Here is a 23305-nt window from a genome sequence, read left to right on the forward strand (position 1 = left end):
CTTCTCAAAGATCTTATGCTTTCTATAGAATATAACCAAGTTATATTTGAGATCAGAGAAAGTAAAGGCTATACATCCTCATTTAGCAGATGAAGAGATGTTCATCTTTTCTGCAATCAGATAAGGTACAGAACTGAGGCACAGAAATTGAGGAATCAACTAAATTTAGGCAGCAAGGTGAATGAAGAATGTGCTTTTTGGTGGCCTGGACTGCTCTCTGCACACTCTATCCATTGACTCTAGAGGGAGCTCAGAGCAGTTACACCACAGGTTACCGTTACAGGCTTAGAATTCTTTTGGCTGAACCTAAACTTGTGCTCAGATTCACATGTGAAATCATTGAGTAGGACTGAAAAATGCACTGGGCTTTTTGGAGTTGCAGCATAGCCAAGAAGCAGCAGACATGAGTATTTTCAGTCCCTCCATTTTGCTCACATAACAAATGTGCAATGGAAAACATTGCAGGAAAAAAATACATTTTCATGTGTTCCCCATAGAAAGGAATTTACGGTAGAAATATTAAAAAAAATAATAATCTCGAGTCATAATGCAGGGAAAAATGACTGGGTCTAGAAGGGAAAGGATGAAGGAAAAGGCCGTTGGTATACTCAAGGGTGGAGGGGAGCCCCAGGAGAACTCACAGAGCAAATAAAATCCATAAAGATAAATAAAAATTTAAGAAATAAAAAAGGACAGAACCACTGTGTTACTCATACACAGTAGTTGTTCCTATATTAGAGAGAGAAAAACCCCACCAGCTTCCTTAGCTGCCTTATTTTCCATTTCCGCAGCTTTTGGAATGGAATTCCTAAACCACTCACAGTCATACATCTACTTATATATTTCCAGGCACTCTCTGTCTCCTCACTCTGTTCTCCTATTGCCATGTGAGGCATATAATAAGTCTTGGAAGGAGATGAACACAAATCACATCCAGGTGTTGGTAACAAGTGATTTTCTGCTTATTGGCATACCAGATAGAGAAAGAAACCCCATCCACTCCTTTCTTGCCCTGCTGGTCCCCCTACATTAGCACTGAAGAGCTCTTCTCTACCTCATATGCCAGAGTCTCAGAGCCCTTCATTATCTCTTGGCTTCAAATCAGGATTCTCCCTCATCCATTTTCAAACCACCTTCCATTTGGTAGGCAGTTACTGATGCCTGCATTAAATTTAAATCTCCCTCCCTGCTCACATTGCTGCTTCGGTTGTGTTTACACAGCTGGGGCTGATGGGCAACTTCCTCCACCACCACCCCCTAAAAAACCAAAAAGCAGAAGCAACCAACAGATACTCATATGGCAATAGAGGAAAAGGGGTGTCACTGCACTGCAATGGTCTGCAAACTCCACTCACGCAAAAAGCCACAGCCATCTCCCCTGCCAGCTGAAGGACTGATGCCTTTCAGTGATTAAAAACCCAGTACCTGTATCTGGCCTATAAAGGTAACGGGAGTTGTGCCTGTAACTGCAAGGAGCTCATGGAGCTGAGTGCTCTACAAAGTGTTTAGATAGGTACTTATATCCGTTGGCATCAGGTTTAAAAGAGAAACTTTTTTATCAGGTCTTTTCAGAATTTAGTCCTTAATTTGTGAAATTTTTTTGGCATTTTTACCAGTACTGCCATTTCAGATAGCCTGTGTTTCTGTCAGGCAATCTGATTTTCTACTCCTGTGTGATATCACAGAAGACTTGGAATTTTTTCCAATAGATTTTCCCTTTCAATGATCCCCCTGATGTAGTTAAACAATTTAAATAGAAAGACATAACCATATTTCCCTATGTTTCAGAACCAGAAAAAACTGAACAGACATTGTACAAAGATACTGTGGCCAAATGAAATCTTCAGTTCTGCTCAGCAAAATGGGGACACATTTCTTTTTTTCTGGTTCAGTACAAAAAAGCTTTACAAGGCAATGCTGTTAAAACTGATGCTGTTTTCAAGAGAGTCTCAGTTCCTGCCAAATTGAGTTCTCTGTGAATGACAGTTTATCAAGGAGAGGAAAGCTGGATTTTGGGCTACAGCCAGTGTGCTTTATCCGACTAGTACTGATCACACATGCCTTTGTACTGAGTGAAGTGCAATCTGACATCAAAGGTCGGGATTTCATGTCCCTGCTCCCAAAAGGCCAAGGGGAGACGTGGGGAGTTCTTCGTTGTCGTGCACTGATTGAGCAGCAAGTTGAATTTCTGTGACATCAACAAAAGCTCACAAACCAACAGCAATGTGAAGCTTTTAAGAGCGCAGCAGCTCTAATGAAGCAATTAGACAGCTGAGGAGCACCTGAATACACAGTGCGTACATAAAGAAAACCAGCCAGCCACAGTGCCCTCTGGATGTAGACCTCCCTCTCTCCTGAGTTTGTAACAGAGTGTGGGCAATCTATTATATATGTGGGCAGTCCATCTTATGGCTTGGAGCAAACTGCACTGTAAATGGGAAAGGGTGTCGTAATAACAGCCATCTATGTATGAGGTTATTCCTGCAGTGCTAACTACAACTCACACCACCAAAATGAAAAACGTGGTGCAGCATGCACTGTTTCAAGAAAAGATCCTTCCAGATATAAGTGGGAGCCTGGAAGAATGCAGAAATGCATTTGTGAAGCCTGTTTCATTGGCGAAGTGAAGGGAACTAGATCATAACTATTTAGCTGTAAATGTAAGACTTAGCTCATCAGTGAATAAATATGACTATGCAACTACCAGCTTACTATGCAGCCTAGGTTGCAGAGTAAGCTTCCTCTTTTGCTAGCTTTTCACCAGACTCATTAAGGAAACTTTTGAAATTGCTATTGTTACTTACTGCAACATTGTCATATTTACACGAATGGTGATTTTCAATGTCAAAATCCGTGAAGTTCAATAGGACTCTGTGGCTGTAGTCAACTTGGATAACCCAAGAACAATCTGTGTTGTTATTATAAGGTTGAGGATAGTTTGGAGAATGGATTTCCCCACTGGTAGCTTGGAAAACACCACCACAGCCTGAAAAAGAAAAATCAGTTTTAATCACAAGCTCTGTTATGCTTAGCGAGATTCCACCTCTATTTTTAAACTAAGGGAAGAACACCTCCATCTTTATATTTTCTACATTAAACTTTTGTAAGATGAGTGCTCCAAATGTTGAAGTTTCCTGCTGCAACAAAAATAAATGGAAATTACTATCAGGAAAATATAATATTATCATTATTGGTGAATATGCAACAGCAATGCTTGTGAGTAATGTTTCTTTCTAGCCCCAGGCTGGTAGTAGATGTCGTAAAGGCTGAAGCATTAGTACTGGTATACTTCTATCCTAGATATTGTAAAAGCAATCAATAATACCATTCATATGAATGCCACAGACCTACCACACTGCGAAAGCAATGACTAGGCCTAGCTGAGCATAGGGGTGAGAAAACCATTTCTGAAAATAACAAGACAGCTAGGAGCTCCACTTTACCCATGAGCAGTAAAATAATTGCAAGCCTCAAGTTTCTACTTCTCTGCTCATGCAGTTGAGGGCTTCCTGAAGACTCTAGGTATTTCTGACCGGAACAGCTCCAGTGCTCATGAATATCTAAATAGCCAGGAATGATGCATCCTGTGCAGGAAGTGCCAGGGCTTTCAACAGGACTAACAAACAAACAGACTTTTATATGTTGTAAAGGGACAGAGGAGGGTGAGAGAAAGATATCGCGGCTGCAGTAGATGGAGGCAGCCTGCTGGAAGGATAAAAACTATACTGTTATTGCGTTCTGGTGAGCGGGTATTTTAGAGGCTAGAGGGGGGTTGGAGTAGAACAGGCAAGATGCTGTAAAGGGATGAGAAAGCTTCAGGGGGGGCAAGTAGAAAAAATAAGCCGCCAGATCTTGGAAGGGGATTAATTCAAAGGACTATTGTAGACTTCTTTTATTCAAAAAAACTCTTGTGCCTTTCTCATAAAACTTGTGAGAATGGACAAGTATAAACCTTGACAAACTAATGAATCAGTGTGTTTAATCAAGCAAAACTGCAAGAATTAAAATCTGCCTCTCCTCAATTTTCATTGCAATTATTTTCTGATAATTAGCCTTTTCATAAGAACTCCCATGTAGAGACATGTGGTTGGGTCTTTTAAGCATGCCTCTTCTTTTACTGATTACCAGTAAGGCTTTGAACAAATAATCACATGCGGGATGGATGAACCTTATAGAGTTCAAGTATTTACTAATCGCTCCAAATATTTTTGGAGTCTGCTGAGTTCTCCAAGTTAAGCCACATTCTCAGATATTTTTCACTTCACAGTTTTAAACCAAAAGCATCATTCAGCTAATAAAGAACTCTGTGTGGATGAGTGGGTGGGGAGAACTGCCAGCATGCAAAAGTTCTTTTCTGATTACAGTGATGTCTTGATTAATTATGTAAAGAAGAAACCCCAACAAGGTAGACTGTTACAAAATACATAAATAGGCCTAGATTTCACATAGTCAGACAATTTTTAACTCTGTGTTTTTCAGCATCTCTTAGTGTTACCAAATCCAGTAACACCCAAATTCTCCTTCAGTTTTCAGTCTTATGCTGTTTGACTACTTTAAATGCTTGCATGGCTGATCCACGATTCTCAGACTTCCTGAATTTCTCCTAGTATTAATCAGTATACTCACCACCCAGATTTTCTTGCCAGGAGGCATTAAAACCTTTCCCTGTCAATGCTGCATCTGTCTTGAAATGGACAATGGCTGAATTGCCAGTAGTAGAGACACGCAGTGGGTTCTGTGCTGATCTTGAAACACACAGCCGGGCTAGTCTAGGAGAGAGGAAATCAGGGCCACCATAGACCTAGGAATGGAAGAAACACTATCAGAGTTTTTCAAAGAGACCATCCGCCACACAGAATACATGAGAACCGTTCAGCTAGGAGAAAAAAAAATCTGTAAGTATTGAAAGTGATTCCACATTTTGAAGTGTAAAGTAGCTAATAAAGTTATTTTCTGTGCAGGTTTACTTGGTATCTGAAACCTGGAGCAAGTATGAAATTCTAGATGATTTCAAAACAGCCTTGCATTAAATAAGAATTTTCTGCTTTGGGGACTTTGCCACATTCTTCTTCCCCCATCCTTCCAGGGTTAGCACCTTGTTTCTGTGGGAATATAAAACCAGATTTTTTTGTGTGCTTGTGCAAACAAACTGTATCTCTTTGCAGCAACTTGTGCTGATATTTTATACTTTTATGTTTAAAGGCACAGTTAAGACTGATTATTAAATTGGGGCTAGATTTCATCACTCTTTCTGATAAAACAAAAAAAATGCAGTTTTATTGACTTCAGTGGCAGAATCAACATTCAAACTATGGGATTTTGGGCAAGTAAACTACATTTTAATAATACTCTTTGGAAACAAGGATATATATCATACATATTTCCCACAGAAGACAGGTTTTGACTTTTAAGAGTAATTATTTCCTACTTGGAAGAGTGTGCTTCAGGCAGTTATAAACCAGAAAACCACCATTCTTTTAAACATCATCAGAAGTATTGTGTACTTTATGATGCATTTTTAAACCAATTATGTGAATTAGGTGGCAGTGCTGAAGCCTTGTTAATCCTGTTTCTTGTTTTCCAAAAGGGATGTGGAATTTTAGTTTGAGCCCATTTATAAATGGTGGAACTGGCTCACCTTACTTAGTCTTCCCTCTCTGTGAAGAAAATACACATGCTGAAGTGCAATTTTCAAAATCAGACGTGATTTTGGTGCCTAGTGCCTTCAATGATTGAATTTTTTTGGCTTCTTAGAATCATAGAGTCATAGAATAGTTTGGGTTGGAAGGGACCTTTAAAGGTCATCTAGTCCAACCCATGGGCAGGGACATCTTCAACTAGATCAGGTTGCTCAGAGCCCCACCCAACCTGACCTTGAATGTTTCCAGGGATGGGGCATCTACCACCTCTCCGGGCAACCTGTTCCAGTGTTTCACCACCCTCCTTGTAAAAAATTTCTTCCTTGTATCTAGTCTAAATCTACCCTCTCTTAGTTTAAAACCATTCCCCCTTGTTCTGTCGCAACAGACCCTGCTAAAAAGTCTGTCCCCATCTTTCTTACAAGCCCCCTTTAAGTACTGAAAGGCTGCAATAAGGTCTTCCTGGAGCCTTCTCTTCTCCAGGCTGAACAACCCCAACTCTCTCAGCCTTTCTTCATAGGAGAGAATGAAGAATCCCCTGATCATTTTTGTGGCTCTCCTCTGGACCTGCTCCAACAGGTCCATGTCTTTCCTATGCTGAGGGCTTCTTGCATGCTAATTAAATGCCACCTGATATTAAGGGTCTCCTGCCTTCCATTGGCATGTCCCTGGTAGGACAGCAGCTGCAAAAGTCAGCTTGACAATAACCTCAAATGTGAAAACTGTTAAAGAGATACACCAAATAGAGAGTGTGCTATTGTCTTTCAACAACTGAAGCAATAGATAGATTCTCATTGTATCAGCATTTATTATGTATAAATCCTAAAGCTAAACTAGAGAATGGCAAGCTCTAACAACAAAACCAGGGAATAGGAAGATAAGGCAACGAATCCCATCAAGATTTTCCCACCAGTAGCATCTCAAGTCTGCTGCAATATTTTATTAGTCTGGTAAACATCAAAAAGGTCTCAAAAGCAATCCATGAATCTCTCTCAGAAAGTGGCAGTACTATAAGAACCAACATTCTATATGGCCCTTTTGCCTCTGATTCCTTCTAGATGAGGGGAAACTTAATATTTTAATAAGCTCTGCCAGATACTTTTTAACTTCAGAAGTAGTTTGGGTTCTGTCCAAGCTAAATATCTGAGCAAGTCTTACAAATAGCTGAGCTAGTCCCACCACCTTCAGGGCTAAGTGTAGTGTATTGCTACATAATTTGATTGATCGTGTGCTCACTAACTGCTCATGGTGCCTGACACTGCTCTGCAATTAGAGGTATAAGGGAAAGAACTTTTTTTTTAAACTGGAAAAAATATTCAGTGACTCCAGGATAATGTGAGACCTCAGAAGCTGAAGTCTGCATCCCCAGAAGAAACAATGAATTAATTTTTTTATAAACATCATAGTCTGTTAGATGTTCAGAAGACTGTATTTTGTTTTAGTGGCTGATTACACAGGCTTAATAGCTTAAACATTTCAATTTTGACTGAGACAGCACTTTTTTGCATTCTGCAGGGAGGCTGCATGACTTGAATGGAAAATGGTTCCTCTGTTCAATCGATCGTCTCAAGGCATTCAAGAGAAGTCAGAATGGATGTAATCACAGCTCAGATTAAGAATCTGTAATGAAGCAGTCACAGTCTGGGGAAGAAGCATGTTTGTCCGCTGGAAGCTCAGTGTCTCCAGCAAAATCTTACTGCTTGGATGCTTGTGAGCCCAAGGACAGCTGCATTTGTCAGAAGTCTCTTCAAAATGTGGATTTTAAAATGTGTTTGTGGTATACTCCCTGAGTCAGAGCCACAGCATGGGATCTAGCAGGAACACATGCTCTTAATCATCTAAACCAGCCCAAAGAAGCTATGTGGCAGAGGAAACAGCAGGAGTTTCTAATATGCATCTAATAAGCATCACAGACCAGCCTCTCACATCATCCCTGGTGCTCCCTGGGGCCATCTGCACACCACAGGCAAGGGGACCAAACCCAGCTCTGACATAAACCCTGCTGATTTCTGTAGTATTACCTCAGAAATGATCTTGGCCCAAGCTGAACACTTATAGTTGGCCTGTTGGAAGAGAATTAAGGATGGGGAAGAAATATTGATGGAAATTTAAGGTTGTGGGTCTCCTTTACATTGTTAACTGTTCAGCAATGGCCTTCTGCACAGTTTCAAAATAAAAAGCACGGTCAAAGGCATGATCTTTGCAGTTAGGAGTGTATTTTCTTTTCTCCTTTATGCCAGTTCAGTTAATCAGATGCTTTCACAAGGGCTGGAACAAAACCAAGTTAGAATGTTTCCATGACAAAAAACAATAAAATGTTACTTTTGGCTACATAGAGGAAAACCAACAGTTACCACATGAAAAAAGAAGAGGGAAAAGAGAATAGATGGAAAGAATGAATTCCAGGGTGTGGTTCACAAAGAGTCACAGGATGTCTGAGCTGCAAACAGATAAAAATAAAAATAAAAACATCCAGTTTGACCAGAGCACCTGATCCAGAGATAAAATGATGTTGGATGGCATAGAGGGGATGCAGGACACTGCCATAAAGCCCATGGTTTTAGTCTGTTCTTATCATTTGCTTCTGCCCCGTTAGATCCATTTATTGTTAACAGTCAGCATTCCAGAGTTATTAGCAACAGAAAGCTGTTTTTATGTGGTTGGTCACCCTCATGACACAGATTTTCTGGGAATAAAACTGATCCCTCTTCAGATATAACTGCCAGCAAAGAGAGAGCCCAGCTTTGAGAGAGAATTAAGAATTATGGTAATACTTGATGTTTCTTTATATTTAAATGAGAAGACCAGGACATCTAATAAAGACTTGGAAGTGCAATAGATTGACAGGGTTCCTTCCTTTTCACCTCAGAGCTACTTCTTGCTGTGGCAGAATGTATTTATAGTTTACAAAAATCTGGCCCATGTTAAAGAAAAGATGTCATAATTTAACAAAGCAGGCATGGTCATTTTTCTCTATGTATGTATTTTCAATAGAAGCCATTTAAAAAATATTTTTAACTCTTTCATTGTGTCCAACATGATGGCTTCTATTTCCATGAAAAATTTCTAGAAAACATCTTTAAGAACAACTTCAAATTTTCTTCCGGATGTTTGTAAAAGGAATGGAATCTGATGGGGAAGAGAGAAAGACAGAGTGCAGCAGTGTCGTAAAAGAAATGAGGAGGAGGATTAAAGGAGAATGTGTCAAATGCTTGAGCGTGCAGAAGCCACGTAACTATTATTGCGCAGTCTTGGTGAAACATATGGCGGGACTGGGATACTGACATGGAAGGGACAGCTTGTTTAGGAGGCATTGTCAAAGGAAAGGGAAAGGAGACAGTTGCTGCATTTTACAAGAACAAATATGCTTCATAAAAATGTGCAAGAGAGAAATATTCAAGAAATCATCGTATAAAAATGAAGTTAGCAGCAAAAGGGCTGCAATGGGAAAGATCTCTTAGAATTTTCCTACAATTCTCTGCCAGGTCAAAGGGGTGAGGGTGTTTCTAAGCAAAAGCTAAATGCATCCAGGTGAGCAAGTTCTGTGATTACTAGGGAATTTTTATTACAAGGTAATACGTTTTGGAAAAGCAACAGAAAAGAACATAATTTATTGCAACATTCTAAAGACAGCTTCTTATTTCAGAGACTAGAGAGAGTTAATGGGACAGGGAGGGACAGTAGGGTGCAGAGCTACTTTAGTACTGATTTTGACTTCCTATTAAAACTGGAAAGTTATTTGGCTTGAAAGAAAACAGGAAGCGGTAGAACTCACTATTCAGAGATAAGGAAAAAGTGAAATCAGGAGAATAACTATGAGAAAAAGCAGACTTCAAAACCCAAAGAATTGGTTCACAGGATACTCTTGGGAAGATAATGTGAGAGTGAACGAAGTTTGGAACCTTACTGATCACTGAAACATACTGTGTCAAAGGCAAACCAGGAACCCCTTTTTTTCTAACACTTTTCAAACTTCTCTGTGTGTGGTTTTCAGCCTGGACATATGTCAACAACTACAGGAAAAAAGATTACAAGATAGAGCAGCTCCTGAAAATGGTTAACCACGTTCTTTTTTTTCCCCACTGAATCTGAGTCATCATTTATTCTGTGCATACTATATCAATCATGCTGTGAATGTGTAATTTTATAACAAAAGCGAGAATGTATGTATGTGGCAAGGTATCTAAAGCTCCACCAAATGCCTGCAGTTTGGCAAGGGAAGCTGTTCCCTGCCAGGCAGAACTTTCGATCTTGCACTAAGACATGAACCAATTTTCTCCAATAAGTTGATTTACATTAGGTTATCTGTCAGCTGATCAGAGACAGGTGTTGGGAACTGGATGAGCCAAGGTCAGGAGACAAGGAACTCAGAGGCATGCCAATTCTGAGGGCAGGAAGGTGGGGAAGTTCAAACAGCAAGGTGGGCATCTGTGCTGATGAATGACTAAGACTGGAAAGAAGTAAAGCATAGCAGCTAAGCTTGAAATGGTGAAGAAAGAAAATCCAAAACCTAAGATGAATACCTTGCTTAGAGACACAGAGCAGCAAACTGTAGGATCCTCTTAAACAACTTTTTTAAGCAATTTGTGTCCAGCAACCCACTCATTGGTTTCAGGCCAGCCCCCCCACTAGTCAAAAAGTTGTCAAGCAAATGGTTGCCAGCCATCTGTACTCTTACTGGATGCCGATAGGTCCTGGGTGACCACCTGCAGATGTAGGCACTGTCCTTGCACTATTCAAGAAATGGTCAACCACAGCAGACTTAGGTTTTGGGCTCTTTAATGGATTCTTCTGGGCAACAGAGGCATAACTGAAGCTTACAGGCAGATTAGCTTCAATCTAGTCATTTTAGGCACAAACAACAATGAAGCTGCAATACAACAGACTTCATCAATACCCAACCAGCCAACACGGGTCACCTACTCACAGGCACTGGTGTCAGCAACGTGACATACAGTCATACTTGCCAATGCTACTGCTGGAGAATTCATGGAACAACAACTTCCTTATACCCAAATCCTACAGAAGTCCCAAAGTCAATAGGATACTCAAAGTACAGTGTCCATTTGGTCAAGACTTCCACTTCATTGCTAAGCTAGAGAAGCCTGTTTCAGAGCCAGAAAGCTGGAGTTAAGTTATACATCTCTTCTACTCATACAAATGCTTAGCAATCATCTATCTGGCAACTGTATATTTAGAACCCGCTTTGGGATGTGGATTAAGTCTTCCAGGAATATTGCTGATGAGTGTGCACTGAGGACCATAGGCTGGAGAAAGCAAAGCTACAAAGGTAAGAATAGGCAGCAGTGAGTATGTGTACGTGCTGGATAGCAAGCTGTCTAGCTGTATGCCAATCACACATCACGTTACCCAGGAGAAGAGGAGAAAAAAGGCCCCAGTGGAGTGGTACAGAACTCTTAATCGATCTTTTGGGTTCATTACAAAAACATTCAAATGTCACCCATGTATTAATATTGAAAGACCCAACAACCATACCTCCATTAGTGATCTCAAATGTCTTTAGTGAAAGCGATCTAGCAAGTCTATACTTCTAAAGAATTTCTTCCTGAAATTACTTCCTATCCCTTCTTCCTGCACTGGAAGTCTATTCAAATCTGTTAGCTGGGATTGGTCACCTGGCTGCTTCCCAACACGAGCACAAAAATATCATATATAACAGGACCATCCAGTCTTATGGGTGTCTTAAAGGTCAGTAAACCCTTAGAGAGGTCCTTTTTCTCCTTGTTCCAGTATGCTGACTAGGACACTGCCACTTCTTTTATTCTTTTTTCTGGGTACAAAGATTCTTCACAGTTTTCAGCACTCAGGGTTATAAACCTCCCCACTTCCTTGGAATGTCCTACACAAAGTCTCACCTTAGTTATCCCCCCAGTGATCCATTATCTTCCTTTACATCAGGAAATTTTATCTCCATGGTACAGCACCCTACACTTAGTTCTTTGTAAAAGGTGGACTTTTTAAGACTCAGTTTTTCAAGGCAGTTTTGTCTCTTGTTAGGAAGTGGAAAGTGCCTAGCATCATTATGGATTAAGGTACACAGACACCAAAGGCATAAAAGCAAAAAATAATAAGAGCATTGTGGCTTCTGTGACAACATCCGTGGAACATAACTGTAACCGCAGCAGAAATGGGAAATTGCAGTAGAATTGTTTGTTCTGCTCCTGCAGTTCTTGGGATTATCTGCTCCAGACAGAAAAGCATGTAACTTGTGTATTTTTGAGGAGTAAATCTAATGCTCTTACCTCCAAAACATCATAGTTGCAGTTTGGGTGATATTCAATGTCGAATTCCTGAATGGTGAGTTGAATGCTGCTACCAGGCACTGTGTGAATGTACCAGATGCATTCCCTATTGCTTGGGTATCTGTTGGGGTAGCCAGGGCTGTGAAATGAACCAGAAGGGCCAGAGAGTTCTCCTCCACAACCTGACAACACAGCAAAGCAGGCCATCAGTGAAGGACCTCTGGAAAAACTCACTGACAGCTCTGCAATGAAGACAGGTATTAGGACCCATTTAATGCACAAATGTGTACACTGGACTTGAGGGTCTGCTCTATCACAGGGGACCGAGGTCTAGCAGGGAAGAGAAACTCAGGAACGGCAGGCTGGACTTGCTGGCACTGCCCATGCAGCAAGCACTTCACCTCCTGTTTTGGCATGTTTCTCACCGTACCTCAGCATCTGCTTTGACAGCTGAAGAAACTGAGACACAAAGCAAAAAAAGTGACATTTTTTGTATTGGCCTCTGACTTTGATCTGTTCTAGAAAGCTGAATCAGATCCATCCTCAGCTGTTACTGACCTCAACTAATACACAAAGTTATCATGGGGAGGGCTTCCTATTGTTGTAAAAATGCCATTTCCCACTGCTTTAGAAATCATAAAATTAAAGACAATGCAATTTCCCTCAGCCCACTGAGCATGATTACAAGCTGCCAAGTCACAGTGGATAAACTGGCTTTCTGACATTTGGTGGATTTAATGTTCTTTTATATTGAATTGTAACTGTGCAATTGTAAGACATGCCATGTTTGAAAAGTTATGTATTTTCTTTTCAGATAAGAAATTATTGTCCTAACCTCATTCCCCAGCCCCTTGGGTGATCAAGTTCTTGCATATTATGAGCTAGATTTGAAAAAAAAAAAAGATCCAAAACAATGCATCAAATGCAGGCCCTGATTTGACAGCAGAAAGCGGCTGGATACCTGAGACTGCAGTTTTATCATTGTTTTATGGAGATGTGGCAACTGCTGCCCTCGCCTCCTTTTGTTGAGTTCCTGGGAAGAAATCTCCCTGACCCAGTCCCCGGGGTGCAGGTGTCAGCAGGGTGGGAAGGCACAACAGCCCTTCCCAGCCTCAGGGCAGATTTAGATAAGCTACATTCATGGTAAAACCTCACCTTTAGAGAAGCCAGTAAGGTGGCTGGTGTATCTATCACATGCAGAAAGCAAGGGAATTGTGTGTTTGATCTGATTTTACATGTGTGTCGCTCTGCCTTGCAGCAGCATTTTTTTTCCTCTCTACATTACAAGCCCTCAAGTGCTTCATTTAGGCATGAGCTAATCTTTTGCTCACACGGCTTTTACGGGTCACTCGAGCTTTGTAAGTAAAGCCCACACTCCATCAATCTCTTTGGCTTCATCTCCAGAGGGAAGGTCCTGTCACATAGCAAAAAAGCCCCAAAATATTTAATAAAACCATCTAACAAACCATGAAGTGTATATTCCCAGAGGCAAATACTGCGGTATGTCAGAAGTGATAAATAGCATCTGTATCAGAACTTTTAGTTATAGGAGATATTTTATAACATAAAACAAATAAACTATCCCTCTGACCTGCTCAACTAATCCACACAGATGTGTAAAACTCCCCTAATCTCTAACAAGTCTATGCATAATTTGCAACTCGAACGAGGTATCTTTGGCCATTGCTCTGCTTAACACTTTTTTTTTTCTTCAGGAAGCTATAAATCAAGATCTACAATTAAATGCAAATACTTTCCTCAACACCTTCTGTGGCAAACTTGTGGTTATTGAAGGGTGGCTGCTGAGCCCCAGAAGCATTTGCCATTATCTCTACCATGGAGTCTTTCAGCTCCTCACTGAAAACCTGAGTTTGGCTTTGCCACAGTTGGCTCTAGGACTTCTAGGACTGCAAAACACAAATCTATGAGAGGAAAGAGCAGCAGGTCTGAAAGGAGCAAAGCACTAAGAAGCTATTTTAAACTGAAAAAGAGCCATCTAAATGTGGATGTGAGGAAGACATCAAGTCTCCAGCCATGCCAGCAATGTAACACAGATCTCTGTCAGTCCATCACTCACTACTCACTGGAAAACCACCTTTCAAACACAAGAATTCCCACAATTGAACAATAGTTAGTTATAACCCAGGAAAGCCTTTACATAGGTGAGGTTGACCTCACAGGTGAATTGGCACAGGCTTAGTTCTCCCTTTTTCCCCACCCTGCTGAACACGATGCTCCATAATCCTGAGGTGGTTTGCCCTGCAGCCACAAAGCTACATTGTCAAGCTACCGGATGTCTCAAGCAAGGAGTAAAAGAAGCTTTTAAGTGTATTTGAAACCAATCCTGCCTTCAGTCCCTCTGGAGAGAGAAACACAACAGAAAAAGCTAGTGCACTTCCGTGAGGTGGGTAAATGTTAAACCCCTGAAACTTTGATATCCATGAACATTTCAGCAGAGAGACAGAGAGGAAGAAAGCTTCGGGGTAACCCACCATCCCTTTTTTTTCCCCAGTGCCATCAGAAGATGGCCTAATTTTCCTCAAAAGAAACCAGATCGTTGGGTTTTTACAACTGGAGAAAAAGGGGGAGGGAGCCTTACAGCTGAATTTGCAGGGTGAGTTACTCTCTTTTCCCTCAGCAGCAGGAATGACACGGCCGCTGAGGACAGACTTCAGGAGGGGAAACCCGCCTTGCCAGCTTGGGAAACAGAAAGATTTCTCAAACAGACTTGATGGCTCCGCTCCTGAGGGGGTGGGAACGGGGAGGCAGGGGAGTTTCAGCAGGCAAGAACAAAGCCAATTGCTATTTATCTCAGCCTGAAGAAAGCTGGGAACATTTTAAAACTAAACAGGCAGTTATGACTCAGCTTCTCCTACTAAGAGTTTCCTGATAGCCACAAAGGCATGTTTTTTATTTAAACCCGAAATGGCTCAGATGAGTGGAAAGCTTGTGTGCTGCGCTTTGAGGCACAGACATTTCTTTCTATGCAACCCTTGCAGGTAGCATTCAGATTACTCACACTCCCTCTCCAGAGTGGTTTATATTTTCTCTGAGCTCAATCGATATTCTCTGGATGAGGTATGTGAAGCACATGAATAAGAACGTCAAACTGTTGTTAATGTGCCATTTCTTTTCTTCCAACTACAAATGTTCCCAGAAACGGCTTTTTGTTCAAAGAGAAGTGATTCTTTTCAAGTGCTCCAGTAAAATGGAGGTAAAGTTTAGATCTCTGTGATTCATTTCTTATAATGAATGTGCTGAACTAATGTTGCCAATCATTTATTAATTGTTTGCAAACAGATTGGAAATTGCTTGAGTTTATGCCTAAGTATTCACTGACTAATAGCTGAAAAAAGGACTCACTGATCTTTGCAAATATGTGAACTTCACACCTGAACTGTTTTGACTGACCTGCATATGGAAGCAGAAACCTCCGTATCACAGCAGAAACATAATCTCTGAACTCTGCTGCCAACTGGCAGAAAGTCTATATATTATGTTTCTGCTCTTATATAGATGAGGTAAGAATCAATTCTGTTGTGCTGCTTTGAAAATATAGATGCTAGATTATTTTAACAAAATATTTACAGAAATACTTAAGAGATCAAAACAAATGTTCCTGCCTTTAAACTCATTTGCTACATCTATGGAACACTAAAATGAGAAAAATAATGATAGAAAAACTTTTTGAAATGCTTACAAACGTTGTATGTGAAAGATTTGCCCAGCCTTAGAACAAAAAAAAAAAACAATTGTCCAGGAATACTGTTTCAAAATGAGAAGCAAACTTTGATTCACCAACTTTGCTTCTTATATTTCAGTTCCTGGAACATTACGGGTCCTTACTATTCACAAACTTTTTGTCTTGAATATTTTAAAAAGGTGAATTTAGAATTTGATCCCTGATTTATTCAGTGTCTTCCCCATTTTCATTAGCCACAAAATTCTTGAAGCATTATCCCTTTCTTTGGTTGGATCATAGATACAAGCCTTCAAGGAAAACTAAACTGCGAGTATTTTTCATATCATTTGTGTATTACCTATGAAGACAGATTCCCTGCCTTAAGATGCTTATACTAGGCTTTGAAATCTGCCTTGGCAGATATTTAAAATAATCAGAAAAGATATCATACAAATTACATTCATATAAATGCTGTTCAGGCTGAAGATGTAGATGCAGATGCATATTTATTTACATACATATATGAATATATGTGAATATATGTATGGATTTTGCATTTAAAAGGAAAACTTCAGGAGAAATGCCAGTCCTGTTTTTCTGAAGCATGCATTTGTATGTACCGTATCCTTTTCCCATTTTTTGAGCAAGCTAAGAAATACATTTTTATTTAACCTGGAATGCAATTTCCATACAAAAGTAGCCTTGCTACTTTATTGAGATATTGAAATAGGAAAAGTTTAAATGATGATGTAATCATCTCAGCTAATTAAACTTCTTCCATCTCTGGCATCACCATTAAATGAATACAAACCTTCTCCCAGTGTTTACATTTGTCTGCAAACATCAGATTAGAGTTTGCTTCTATTCAAATAAATGGAATTTGTGCTATTTATGGCAACAAAGTAAAAAAGATTTGGTCTTTAGGGGTAAATAAAAATGAGGACGCAGTACCTATAAATCACTCGTGACTTCAACTCTCACTGAAATAATAGTGAATAATCTGAAACTATTCTGTTCCTAGTGAAACATCTTTAGAAGTTTTTCTCAGCACAGAAATACACGGTCTTGCTGTATGTGGATAGCTGTACAGACAGCTGCACTGTGGAAAAGTTTCTTGCAGCTGAACTGCATACGGCATATGCTCAGTTTGTGCAGACCTCCTTGCAGTCATTTTGGAAACTTCAGCCCTGCAGTTAAACTGAGAAAAAAACAGGGAGGGGAGATGATACTCTTTCAGTAGTGTAAAGGTCCAGGAATTCCCTTGAAAAATACTTAAAACAACTATCTAACCTGGTGTTAGTTGCTAGGAAATCAGTCAACAAATAGAAAGCTCAGGAAACGTATATTTGGTGTCTTTGCTTTCCTCTGGCTAAAATCTATGAAGATTGAAGATTGTGCAAGGGATGATTTATAGATGTCTTTCCATATTACTGCCTGTCTGGTTAGCAGATGGTGTTCATTAACCAAAGAAGAATCCCTATTCTCATAAATAATTATAGCTGAATAGAGAAGTAGTGATCTGTGGAAACCTCTATTATTTGCAAGGTTTTCAGATTTATTCATGGCTATGTTTTAGCCACATGCTAGAAAAATCCCTTCCATAAAGTTTAAAGTGAACCGGCACTGTTCCTGTAAAATCGGAGTTAGGGAAATGAAAGGATTCAGAGTTGTTCCATTTGTTGTGCTCATGGTGAATATTTCAGTAAATGTTAACTGACTCTAGCTGCAAGAAGCATGTAGTATGAACATTTGCCTGTACTACACTAATACTTGCATGAAGTATAACTTGGATTTGATTCTGAAATCTTTTGCTCTCTTGAGTAGGTTTAATTCATAGAATATTATCCAATGGAGCAAGTGGGATAATTTTTGTGATGAGTATTTATGCAAAAGAGTAAAGATTCAAGTGAGAAACTGTGGTTTTTTTCTTCTTTCTGATTTGTTAATCACTTCTGTAGCTTTGATTATTATTGTTTTATCAGTCTTCTGAACTCTGGAATTTTCTTCAACATGTTCCAATCTGAAATCAGTAAGATGGATAATAAATAAAGATAGACTACTGGGACCCAGACACCTAAAGGCAAATTTAGGCATTTAAACAGGAGCTGAATCCTCCAAGATACTGAATGGCCACAGTTCCCATATCAGCTGCCAGTATTCAGTGTTAAAAAAAAGTCATTTTCTAGCTCTCAGACATGAACTGAACAGTTCAGCAACAAGCATTTTAAGAAAATTTTGGCCCTCATTCTTATATATTAGTTTGGGGGGGTGGGGGGAGGTCCAGTTTGCTGAAGAAACAGAAATGAAGTCATCCTTAGCTCTCATAGAGAACATGTCTGTGTTTTTAACGGCCAGACTGCAATACAAAAAGCCAGCTCTGAACATGGTATTACCCACAACTCAAAACAACTGCTCAGGACTTCAAAAGATCAGACCCTGTGCATCCTTAGACTTAATGTGACAGAAAGACACTGAAAAGGAATAGTCATTTTTGAAAACTGAACAAATGGCAATTTGTCAAAGGCTGCACGAGAAATCAACAACACAGTTATGATTCAGGCTTATGAAATCTGGGCCTCAGCTCCCTCATTGACCTGCAATGCAATATTATCTCCAGCAATCCTAACGGATGCCTGGCAAATGTCTGCAGTGAATGACTTCTGCATCCTAATCTAATCTGTTTCTGTTATGCTTCCCTGAAGAACTAACAAACTATTTCACATTTTACCTGGCACATATACTGAAAACCCCAGTCTTTAGTTATTGTATGCCTTTTAATAGTTTTCATCTTCTGAAAATACAGATCCAGAGTAATGAAAACTTCTCTTGTCATGAATCAAGTGGCTTTCTCCACACCCTGTCCATCAATCATTTCTTAGGGAAATCCAACAGAAAGAAGATGATGGTGAAGGAAAAGAGCAATACAATACTTTGGGGCTACATAATTCTTTCTCAATAGTGTGCTTTGCTTCTTTTTTAATGGGGGAATTAATGTGTCACAGAAAACAGAATACTGGGCGCAAATTTTGACTATGCTGAGAAGGCCACTTGAATTTATAAGCTCTCCCGACAATCAAGTAGCCTAATGAGTAAGCTTCCAATGAAATGAGATGTATATATAAAGCAAGCAGCTCCTACATGCACATTGCTTAATAAGGTAAGTGACGGGTCTAGGAAATATGTGTCTTCTCAGATAGTGACAGTTGTCACTGGTGTAATTTTGCACTGAGAGACCTTTGGCCTTTTGGCCTTCTGATTTTTTTTTTTTTAAGGAAAGCCATTCAATTGGCATGCCGTCTTTGCAACATCCAGACTGTTACCAAGAGTTTGGTCTTTCTCAAAAGGCCCAAATATGCCCCAAAATATATCTGCCTGTACTAAGCTTCCTAATAAACAGCAGAAGTGGAATGAGCACTTTGTAAATTCAAGCTTTCCTCTGGTGAATAAGCCTCTTGAGGCCTTGGCTGCAGAAGAAAACATTGCTGATTTAGCCAAATCAGTTGTAAATCCAGCTTCAACAATGAAAGCTCCTTAGATGAACCATGTTATTTCAGAACCAAAATCACTTTTAAAGTTAATTCTTTGCACTCAGCTTTCCATCCAAGTTAAAATTATATAGGATGCTTTTAAGCACAAATAACAGCATTCTCCTAAGATCAGTTACTAATTCTGCCTTTGGGAAAGCCTAAAGACTGGGTTTCCTTCAGCAACCCAGATTTGCAACTCGGCAACTGAAAAGCGGCGGCTTAGCAACTGGAAAGATCAGATGCAAATGTTTTAAATCAAAACGCTTCAAATTTGTGTTGTGTGTGGCAGCAGGAGCTCTTCACACCAGTTATCAATGAGGTAAGCTTTTGGCTTTTTGTGATCACCTCATAATCGCAAGCAAAGCTGCTGGAAAGAGTGTCTGAACTGAACTGTATCAGGCATGTGGTGGCAAATATAAGTGCTGCTCTCTTTTATCACCAAAGCATGTGAATGTCCTTGATATATACCTCATAGATGCTTCACAACTGCCAGTTAAGAAGCACATGGACAGCCTAAGAAATAGTTCATAGCAGCTTGAACTCTAGAGCACACATTTGTCACTTGAGCAGAAGTAAAAGCTCTTCTCTCAGCAATATATAGAGCCTTGTTATTTTCTTGTCAGGTGAGACGTTACCAGATCCAGGTTTAGATTCTCTTAGGGATTTGCCCTCAGGAAAGAGGGGACCTGAATGCTTCACTCTGAAATACCCAACTCAAAGCTGCGTTTCCTGATGAGTTCCCCTAGACTAAGGGACTTTCTCCACTGAGCTTTTTTGCGCTTCTGAAAGATTTTCAGTAGGGAGAAGCAAATATAGCACCCCGACCATGGGAACATATCTAATTTTATCCAGACTAGGGCAACAGTATATGCCCAGACAACGTAGCCACCAAGGGTAAGAGGAATACCCATATTTGTGCATGACACCAATTGAGAAAAAAAAAGAAGTGCCTGCAATGAACAAAAAGAAGATGACTGTGGTGAGCTCTGGAGGAACTTGCACTCATATTACAGGCTGTCAGGAGTCACAGCTGTGACGTTCGAAGACAGCAATGACATTCCCTAGAAGCCAGCGCTATCTGAACCCACAGATCCTGCTCTGCTGCTCAGATACAGCCCCATATTAGAAGTCTGGGCCCTGTGCAGCGTTGGGCTGCAGTTTAGTGTCCAGGAGCTAACAGAGGGGCAATGCCGGCTGACTCAGAAGTGAATGTATCCGTGCAAAAAAGGAGTGCAGGGGGGTGGGAGAGGGCTGGAGAGTCCAGGAAATGCTTGGGAGGGGATGTGTAGCGAAAGTGCAAGAGTGCTTACCACACAGGCAGGTTCTGGAAAGCTTTGAGAGCTTTAGAAAAGAAAGTTAACCCAGCACCATGGCTACTGTATGGAGCTGATGTCATCTGGCTGTGCATAAAAGCCTCCACTTTTTCTTCTTTTGTGCAGTCCTAGAATGACATCACCTCAAAGCACAAGAACGTACCTTTGTGCTGTGGCACTTCCCCTGCTGGCTCCTGCCACACATCTCACTCCTCCCGCATACGTCCCTCCTTTGCCCAGAAACACTCCTTGACCTCCGCTGAATGCACAATACCGCTGTCTAGTTGACGAAAGCCCTTTGGGAGCCCGCAGTCTGTGGTAGTGCAGAGGAGCTCCTATTCAAACAATGTATAGCATGCCGTACACCTCAGCAACCCATGGTGGGGCCTCTGCAGCCGATTTCAGCTGCTTTACAATGCTGTCAAAGCTGAATGGTGTGAACTGATTAGACAGACAGGGCAACTGTGGCAATTTAATTATTTTCGAGGTTGGATCCTCTTTGATGGGATGTACAATGGCACGATTTAATCTTGTTACACTCCAATATTGCTGTTAAATAAGCAGAGTGAAAAAGTTGCATTTGTATCCTCACTTATGAAGAAACTGCAAACATAGTTTGCAGTTGTACAGTCATTAACAGATTTGTTTATAATTGGCGTGCATGCTTGCCTACTTAATGAGGCCTGTGACGGTCTTGTGACATGCAAGAACATGAGAAAAAACACCCAAAGCACATCCTGGCCAATGTTATTTCATGCAGTGAAGGAGGGTGGGGGGCAGCTGGAAGTGAACGCGCTACCCAAGAAAACAAGCACCATTAAATAAAACTAGAGAGAAGCCTGCACAGAAAACACAAGTCTACAGGAATGGGGCAAACTGAGGGCTGAGTGTTTCCCATTAGAAAGCCCAAGTCACCCACGGTTCCCCTGTAATAGCATACATCTCCTGTTCAGTACAGAAATTCTGCAATGCCCCTCGTCCCTGTGCCTATTCCTGCAAACAAAAGCATATTTCACTAACAGCTGTCAGTCTCTGATCAGATGATCTTCGAAGGTGTGCATGTGCAGAAACATCCACTGGGAAAGTATTTGAGGAATTATAAGGAAATGCAATGTTTTTAGAGCTGTAAGAGGTTATTTCTACTTAGCTGACATAGGGTGGCATAAGCTGGAACTCCATTACACATACAGGGAAGAAGAAAACAAGCCTTCCCAGAGGAAACCTGGGTAACTTACCATTAACATGCCACAGCATCTGGAACCCACTTCTAGCGTTCAGTCCATCAGAATAGAACACCACATGAAGGCTGGTCCCTGTAGTGCTCCCTGCCAGTGGAAGAGACTGTCCACAGAAAGTGCCTATCAGGTTGGATTGTACATCAGGACCATCATAAAGCTGAAATAAAACAAAAAATATCCCAGTGAGTAGAAAGCAGCTCCCCAATTCTTAATGTTTTGTACAGGATGTCAAAGAAAAAGCAGTGAGACTTCTTGCACTGGCCACCTTTGCACAGCAATATAAGCTCTGGGGAGCATGGAAAGATTTGGATTAAATGATGAGCAAATATAACTGCAATATGTCTTTAAACCTGACTGCACACTGTGTACAGTAGGAAGGTTTTGCTGTTTCTGTTTTGGTGTGTATTGGGGGTTGCTGGGGAAGAAGATAAAGGGCAAATGGCAATGAACTGAAACAGAAAAAAAAAGGGGATGTCACGGATCTGATTTGACTGTGTATCTAACATGCTTAGTGCTTCCAAACCCCTCGGTGACAACTCTGTTTACATCTTCATTTCTTTAAGACTGCACTCAGGTGATTTCAGGACTGACTGAACTTGTGATGGAGAAAACCAAGCAGTCAGCATTACCAGGGCCTCCCAGAGTAGTGAGGACAAACTGAAAACCAAAAGCAAAGTAAATCCCCCAACAGCACAAGGCAAACTTCACAAGTGTTTATTTATTGTTTTGTGATCTTATACTAGTGTCCTGCTTTGGAGGAGAAGTGGACTGAGTCATGCTTTCTGAACTTTTGTACTTAGAAACAGTTCATGTTTGATCTCCTAGTCATATTCTACGTGATGGTATTTTGACAGTCAGTATGTTGGCAGATGTGGCCAACCTGAAAATCTTTCTGTTCACCAAACACAGATGAGAAATTCTCCATCCTACTCTTAAAACATCACCACTAAAAAAAAAAACAACCAAAAAAACAACCCAAACAAATAAAATGCTAAGGAAATATTCCGGTATTTAAATCTTGAAATCTGAACTTAGTCATATACTCACATTTAAATGAAAACACTTAATATATGTTTTGATGGGGCGATAGTGGATGCTTAGAGCTTTTAAGCTGGACATTAGTTGTCTCCAAACAGGCTTAAAGGGTCTTTCAAATCCAAGTTTTGCAACTTTTTTCAAATCCAGTAAATCACATTGAATATACATCTATGTTCCTCACAAAATATCCCAATGCTCAGTGTCATTTTTCGGGGGTGAGATGTATAATTTTTGAAAAACTGGTAAAAAGGAGACATTTTAGCTAAATTGCCTTTGACTTATGATACCAGATTGCCTGTTGTCAAGTTAGGAGTTGCTTTATTATTTCTACTGTTGTTACTATGATTCTTAAAGTTTAGAAAAACAGCAACCCTTGTGCTTTTTTATCACTTTGCCACAGTTCATCTGATCTTCTGTCTCACAGAGCATATCTTCCTAACACAACAGCAAATTACTGGCACAGAAACCATGTCTGAACATTCTCATTGTGAATTTTTGGCATGCTTCCTTTCAGAATTTCAGCAAAAACTTTTCTCTGTTCTGAAGCCATCACCGTAAAGTTCTCTCTGTGCAAAGAATCAAATCTATGATCTCTAGAAAAACAG

General features: G+C 40.4%; 1 protein-coding gene across 1 annotated transcript in view; it reads right to left on the bottom strand.

Moving 5' to 3' along the window:
- CUBN (cubilin) overlaps positions 1–23305 on the bottom strand; it is a 149051-nt gene that overhangs the window by 69952 nt on the left and 55794 nt on the right. Inside the window, exons 28-31 of the mRNA XM_075143880.1 lie at positions 21660–21819; positions 11903–12084; positions 4627–4801; positions 2805–2986 (exon numbers count right to left, since the gene is read on the bottom strand). Of these exons, the coding sequence (XP_074999981.1) occupies positions 2805–2986; positions 4627–4801; positions 11903–12084; positions 21660–21819 (699 nt within the window). The remainder of the gene's footprint in view (positions 1–2804; positions 2987–4626; positions 4802–11902; positions 12085–21659; positions 21820–23305) is intronic.

The sequence above is a fragment of the Calonectris borealis genome, chromosome 2 (assembly GCF_964195595.1).
Source record: "Calonectris borealis chromosome 2, bCalBor7.hap1.2, whole genome shotgun sequence".
In the NCBI taxonomy this organism is placed as follows: Eukaryota; Metazoa; Chordata; class Aves; order Procellariiformes; family Procellariidae; genus Calonectris; species Calonectris borealis.